At 45.5% G+C, this 7,098-nt stretch overlaps 1 protein-coding gene across 1 annotated transcript; it reads left to right on the top strand.

The window, feature by feature from the left end:
- Positions 1-12: 12 nt before the first annotated feature.
- On the top strand, positions 13-5,916 carry DCK (deoxycytidine kinase). Its single transcript, XM_066548911.1, has 7 exons — positions 13-82; positions 908-1,026; positions 1,432-1,625; positions 2,258-2,405; positions 3,286-3,401; positions 3,864-3,963; positions 5,607-5,916. The coding sequence occupies exons 1-7, from the start codon at positions 13-15 to the stop codon at positions 5,631-5,633; spliced, it is 774 nt and encodes a 257-aa protein (XP_066405008.1). The 3' UTR covers positions 5,634-5,916.
- Positions 5,917-7,098: the final 1,182 nt, after the last annotated feature.

Below are 7,098 nucleotides of genomic sequence, written 5' to 3'. Positions count from 1 at the left end.
CCTGAGGCCGCCATGGCCACCCCGCCCAAGCGCGGCAGGCCCGACGGCCGCATCAAGAAGGTCGCCGTGGAGGGCAACATCGGTGAGTCGGCGCCTCCCCCCTGCGCGGGGGAAGGGGAGTTGGCGAGGGCTGGAGGGAGAGGCGGCTTCCGCGGCGCTCGGTGCTTTCGGCCGTATCCGGGAGAGGCACAGCTCTGAGGACTCTTCACCCCTGCCTGCCTCCTTCCTGTCTTTTTTCTTTCATCCCTTCCCATTCTTCCTTATCTCTTCCCTTCCATCCCTCATTCCCCTCTTTGCCCTTTTCCCACTTTTCCCCCTTTTTTCTCCCCCTTTTCCCCCTTTCCCTTGTGTAAGGGCCCCTTCCACTACGGCAGAGCGGGGCGACAGGGATGCTTCCACACGATTTTCTAGGCTGTTTCCCTCCGCAAAAGGCTTTTAATCAGGTCAGGAGGCATAAAAAGCCAATTCATAATGTCAGAGACTTTACCCTGACACTGTAAAAATTGTGAGATTTGGGAGAGAAAAAAAAAAAAGCTTTCTAATAGAGTTTTCAACTGATTCACCTGTTTGGTGTGGAAGTCCGGGATAAGCTTTTCCCCACGTCTTTCCCGTTTGTGGTGTAAAGCACCCAGAATCACGGAATTTCCCGAGCTGGGAGGGCTCTATAAGGATCTCTGAATCCTGCTCCTGGGCCTGCACCGCACACCTCAAAGCATCATCAGGTGCCTCTTGTCAGACCCGTTTAAATTCAGCGAAAGAAAAACCCTGTTGCTCCATTGACTGGTCTGCCTCATGGTGGGTGTGGGAGAGTGGTTTAAGGAGGTGCAAGGCAGAGTTGAACACTAGTTAAATAACACTGCTGTGGGTGGTTTCTCACTGAAGTTGTTCCTGGATACTTCTCCTACAGCTGCAGGGAAATCCACCTTTGTGAACATTCTGAAACAAGCCAATGAGGAGTGGGAAGTGGTTCCCGAGCCTGTAGCTAGATGGTGCAATGTCCAGCAAAGCTCTGGAGACAACTGTGAGGTAAAAGAGGGGGAAAAAAAAAGTCAAACGTATCTCTGATTTCAGCACACCAGCGTGTCCAACAGAGTGGGTGTTTTTCAGACTCTGTGTGATAGCAGCACTTTTGCTGATTGCTTTCACAAGGTGTGAGTTCCTCTTGGATGTAATATCTGAAAGCGGTAGCTGCTGCTCACTTGGTGTTAAGGTGGGATTTTTTTTTTACTGCAATTCCATTGGCAATCCAGCTGCTATTTCCTGTGCAGGTGGCTTTTGTGGGAATGGAGATCTTGGTTAGACCTGGCAAAGAGCAGGGTGCATTTTGGTGAGCTCGGTGTGAAACTGACCGGGCACACGTTGCTCCTGCCTGCTCCCCAGCTGCGTTTCCCAGGATCAGGCAGCAGTGTGTTTGTTTTCCCCTGGGCCCAGGAGCTGAGCACGTCGCAGCGGAGCGGCGGGAATGTGCTGCGCATGATGTACGAGAAGCCGGAGCGCTGGGCCTTCACCTTCCAGACGTACGCGTGCCTCAGCAGGATCCGGGCTCAGCTCGGCGCCCTGGACCGCAAGCCTGGCAGCGCCCAGAACCCCGTGGTGTTCTTTGAGCGCTCCGTCTACAGTGACAGGTACATGGGGCTCCAGCCCTCCAGGGGAAATTCTCCCAAGTCCAATCCCTTCCCAAAGTTGGAAGGGAGCTCTGCAGTCCAAACCCCCAACCAAGACAGGGTCTCCCTGAGCAGGTGGCAGAGGAGTGCATCCATGTGCTTGAAATGCTTCCAGAGGGAGACTCGGTGACCTCCCTAAGCAGCTGTGCTGCTGCTTGGCCACCCTCATTCCTCGTGTTGAGGTGGAATTCCTCGTGCTTTAGTTTATGGCCCACAGGAAAATGTCTAAATAAATGCCCCATCCTGTGTTTCTGGATTCAGAAGGTGAAACCTGATAACTGAATCCCATCCCATAGTCCTTAGGTGCTTCCCCTGTTGTAATATATTGCAAAAATTAGTGTGTTTTAATTTATTGTGAATAAATCATTTGGTGTACAAACCAGCTGTGTTCTGTGGGTTATTCCTGCAAGTGTTGGTGGTCTTCATGCACACAGCTCCAGGAGGACAATACCAGCTGTTTATTCCACTCCAGGGGATCCTCAGAGATGCTGCAGTGTCACCACTCAGCTTCTTCTCTAGTTACTGTATTTGAGGCAAACCAAGGAATTCCTGTGTCTGAGGAAATTTTGTTTCCATCTCTTCAATGTCCACAGGTACATCTTTGCTGCTAATTTGTATGAGTCTGACTGCATGAATGAGACTGAGTGGACAATTTACCAGGACTGGCACGACTGGGTGAACAAACAGTTTGGCTCGAGGCTGGCGCTGGATGGGATCATTTATCTCCGAGCCACTCCTGAGGTGAGGGGTATGAATGTGACAGCACCAAAACCAACTCTGTGTTCTGGGCCTTGCCTCTCATGGGTAGAGTTCAGCTCAGGCTGTGCTTTGTCCCTGGAGGCTTCAGTGCTTGAGCTGTGAATAGGTCTGGAAGTACTTAAAAAAAGGTTCTTTCAGATGTAGACTGTGTGTATTAAAGTCAGCTGTGATGGTAATGATCTTCTCATTTTAAAAACAGAATACATGAGAACAGTAAACCAGAAAATACCACTGCAATAAAGCAAGCGGCTCCAGGAAAGTACAAAATCCCTGTAGGAATAGCTGTTACATCGGGATTATAGCTGTACAGGGAATGGATACAATAGTTTCCAGTGATGGTAGAACTGATGTGGGGGTGCTCTGTGAAGCCCCTACACCTGGGGAGCTGGAGCTAAGCCAGGTGAAAGCACACCCTGTGTGCGAGGCCTTATGACCCTGCTTTGATCTTGGGCCATCTACTATTTGTTTAAAAGGACAGAACAGAATACCTCCTTTGAGTGTAAGATTAGCTTGAACAAGAGAAAAAAATGAGATTAAAAGAGCTCTAATGAACTTTCAGATCACTTTGATATTTCCTTGCTTCCAGTTTCAATGCCTTCAGTTTTGTTATGGTTGTAAAAAACTGGAATGTAACACACTGGAGTAACTCTGAGGGCTTTTTGGTTTTGTATTTAAGAAAAGAATGTATATTTAAATTACAAAGTACAACACTTAACAGTTTTGGCTTGTTGAGGCTCTAGGTGCGCTTAGGATGGGAACAAATGATTTTAAACATTTGGTTATTTTTAATTTGGATATTTCTGTGCTCTTTGCATGCAATACAGCAATTTATTTATTTTTATTTGCTAACTTTTGCCTCTAGAAATGCTTGAATAGGATTTACTTGCGTGGAAGAGATGAAGAACAAGAAATCCCTATTGAATATCTGGAGAAGCTTCACTACAAGCATGAAAGTTGGCTCCAGCACAGGACATTGCGGTAGGGTTTGCTGAGGAGTTCCTTGAGGATGGGTAAATCTTTGTAAGGGTATTCTGTGGGGCTTTTTCTACCAGTGAAACTTCAGCTTCTCTTATGATATGTAAATCTGAACTGCAGGCACATTTCTATCAGTGTTTCCTTAGGAGTAGTGTCTTTCCAGCGCGTTCATGATTACAGCATGCTCAAGTTCTCTTCACGCAGAGCTCTGAGCAGCAGAGGCTCCAGCTGAGCTGGCTGTAACACACACAGTGCTGTTATTCCATTAGGTGCTGGGGGAGCACAATGTCTGTGAATCACTGGTGTATCCCAGGAGCCATGCTGTAAATTCAGAATTCCTGGCTGCAATTTATAGATGCAGTTCTTCTTGGGGGATTCTTAACAATGAAAATGCTGACAGGAATTTGACTGCTCTCTGCTTTATTTCCAGCTGTTAATATTTTCTTTGTTCCTCTCCCAATACAGAACAGATTTTGACTACCTACAGGAAATTCCGATTTTAACGCTCGATGTTAACGAAGACTTCAAAGGCAAAAAGGACGAATATGATGACATGATCGAAAAGGTAAAATTTCACAAGCAGCACAAACTCATGATTCATGTTGCTCTAGAAATACACTTTACACTCTTATCATCCTTGTAAAATATCTAAGTCACACAGTTCCACTCAGGTAAGGAAGAGCTTAACAGCCTATGGCAATGCATATTTTAAAGCTAGGACAAACCTTTATCATTTAACTGCTCAGGTGTTCCGTACTTGAATCCCAGTGGGAGTAAAGCAAGGACAACTTCACTTTGATCTGGGTAGCTGCAATGCTTACAGACCTCAGCAGTGGTTTGCACATGTTTTTCCATTCTTCAGAAATTATGTGTTCCTTCACAAGAAAAGCAGCTTTGTCCTTTGATCTCCGTTGATCCACCCAGGAGTGGAAGTGTTCACCTGATTAAAACCAGTCTTCCTGGTTGAGCTTGTTAATCGATGGAATGACCAGAGATGGCAGCTGTGGAGGGAGCCTGCTTCCCATCTGCACAAGATGAGATAAGGCTCAGCTCAGGCAACTTATTATGGATTTTGCAGGAGTTTTCTCTGGAGTAGCCATCAGATTATCTGGCAACAGCCTATGCCCTGTGTTGGGCCTATTTTTTGGCATTTCCTAAATGGAGCCAGGGAAGAGGTACACTTGATGAGGCTGGGTACATTGGGCTTTGGTGTGTGCTGTGTGGGGACACCTTTGTGTTCCTTCTTCTTCCCTCTGTTGTGATGCTCATCCTAAAACTGTGCCTGGTGTGTAAATCCTGACAGGGTTTTTCATGCAGGATTACTGCTGCTACTCTCTGAAGCAGAGCTTGGCTTTCTTGTGATGCCTTTCAAGTTAGTCTTGGCACAGTTACGTGTTCCCTTCTCTACAGGAAGGGATTTGACCTCTTCTTTTTTTCCCCACCTCTTTGAGCCCTGACCTGGGAAGGGAAGGGTCACAGTCGGAGAGTGTGATCCAAGATCTGTTTCCATTTCACATCAAGAATTTGGACAGAATATTTACAGATGGGCTTTGTGTAGGAGAGCCTTTGCCAAAAGAATAGCATCATGTCCTCTAGAAAAGGGTTCTTTTTGTGGAGTAGCCTGGCTTGAGTGGGCAGAGGAAAATGCTCCCATTTCAGACTGTATCACAGCCTAGTTCCTGGGATGTTCCTGAAACTTGAAGGCAGGAGTTGTGAGCTTGGCATTGGTCTCCAGTATTGCATTTTCTCCAAGCAGCGTGGTTTAGGTAGGTATTGCTTCATTATTTCTTTGCCAGGCTTAGGTTCCAGGTGCCCATGGTTGTTCAGCAGTGTTAAATTCAGCTGGTGTGCAGGCAGTGGGTGTGACTCCATGGTTTCCAAATGACAGCTCTTTTGAGGTGGCCATTATCCTCCTCCTGTCTGGATGACACCTGCTTGTAATGCAGTCCTTTGGGACAGAGGGCTCTAGTTCAGGACTGCAGGAGGGGTGAGCATCATCCCATCATCCCTGCATCTGCTAAATTACAAGGTACCATGTCTGGAAATGGTCTTGGTGGACAGGTAATGGCATGGCTGAGCCAGAGCTGCTTTTTCCCTGTTTCTTTAGGTTGCAGCAAAGCATAAAGCAGAGGAGAGGTAAATACACTTGCTACCTATTTCTGTTGATAAACACTTAGTGTGATTGACAATATTTGTTTCTCTTTGCAGGTCAAGGAATTTTTGAGCACGTTGTAATCCACTTTGAAGTGCAGACAGAGTCAAACCATTCCAAACTTCTGTGTGATTCCAAGTGCAGCTTCTTCCTTCTTTTATAGGAGGCCTCTGGAGAGGCAAGACTCAGTCCTGGTGATTTGGTTGTGAGGAACAAATAAACTTTGGGAATAGGGGAATTATTAAATAAATGGTACGTCTGTTCAGTATTATGTGAAGTGACATGCACAGATTCTGAAGAGACAAGGATTCTGAGCATTGCCATAAGCTGTGCCAGTTTTTGATCAGACCAATGAGTTCTAGAGTATTTTGTAGGTTTTTAAAATTTATTTTGTGCCCAACTGAAGTTTAATTTTGAAGAAGGTAGCTGGTTTTTGGATCTCTTCATTGTTTTTTAGCTGCATGGATTTGTAATGGATGTTTTCTTGTTCACAGGAAGTAAAAGGTAAAAACCATTTTTGCTGCTGAGGGCATTTTATGATAACCTAAAATTTTATGGTTTAAGGTACACAAAAATGTTTTCTGATACTTTTCATAGAAGAAGTTCTTCGTAGAATACACTGAATTAAAGCCAAATGTGACTGAAATTCCCTATATAGCAAATGAATTTTTATACCTACTTCTGTTATGCACTGCAAACTAGGATAATTGAGGCTTTTTGTTTTACCAATTTTTATTAGCTTTTCCAAAAAGAGTGCTGTGGGTGTTGCTGGTCAGTCCTTTTCTCCTGGAGAGGAATATGTTTGCTTGCTAGGCACTGCGCTGGGCAGAAGGGCATTTTGCAAATGGCCTCCATCTGTAAATGACGTGTTGCTGAACCATCCCATAATCGCATTAGGGATGTGAGAGGTGGCTTCCTGCCTTTGTTCTAGCTGCTCCATGTGTTCACTGAGCCTTCTGGGTGCTTATCCCAGATCCTGCACTGTTGGAAGTAGGCTTTTCAGTCTCACCTGCTTGGAGTAAGGCGTGGAGACCTGTGTGGAGTAGCTGCTGCCTGAGCCTCTTGTTCCAGCTGCAGAAAACAAACTCCAGGTTGCCCATCTCAAGTGCTGGGTTTTGTGAGCTGCCTTGTTCTGCCTTGAACACTTCTGAGTGCACATTCGGCATTTGAAGGCAAAATTTTATTGTAAAGCTTTTTATTGTCTACCGTGGTGCTTCTGCTACCTGCTTGCTGGAGATGAGATTTGTTCCTTTAGTGCTGGAGTTGTGCTGGTATTCCCTAATCATTGGCTGAAAAATAAAAGTGGTTGGAAAGACTTTTTAGTGCTTAATAGCATTGGCTTCTTGTCTCATAAAAGAAGTAATACTGTGGATTGCTCGTTTGTAATACTGGTACAATACGTGTATTTGGTGTAAAAAAGTTCTCTAAGATTTCTGAGAAACTGACTTCACTTTTTTTTTTTCACGTGTGGGAAACAAACTTATGGGACAGAGACATGGGATTACATAAAGATGCATTGTGTGTGTGACAGTGCTCAGTACAAGAGCA

The sequence above is a fragment of the Molothrus aeneus genome, chromosome 4 (genome assembly GCF_037042795.1).
Source record: "Molothrus aeneus isolate 106 chromosome 4, BPBGC_Maene_1.0, whole genome shotgun sequence".
Classification (NCBI taxonomy): Eukaryota; Metazoa; Chordata; class Aves; order Passeriformes; family Icteridae; genus Molothrus; species Molothrus aeneus.
The sequence above is the reverse complement of the archived record's forward strand: the minus strand, read 5'-3'. Positions and strand labels throughout refer to the sequence as shown.

Bases quoted from the DNA above. Each gene is read 5' to 3' on its own strand.
- DCK (XM_066548911.1), top strand. From the start codon at position 13: ATGGCCACCCCGCCCAAGCGCGGCAGGCCCGACGGCCGCATCAAGAAG. The intron at 83-907 runs GTGAGTCGGCGC...CTTCTCCTACAG, and splicing joins CGCCGTGGAGGGCAACATCG to CTGCAGGGAAATCCACCTTT. The intron at 3,402-3,863 runs GTAGGGTTTGCT...CTCCCAATACAG, and splicing joins CTCCAGCACAGGACATTGCG to AACAGATTTTGACTACCTAC.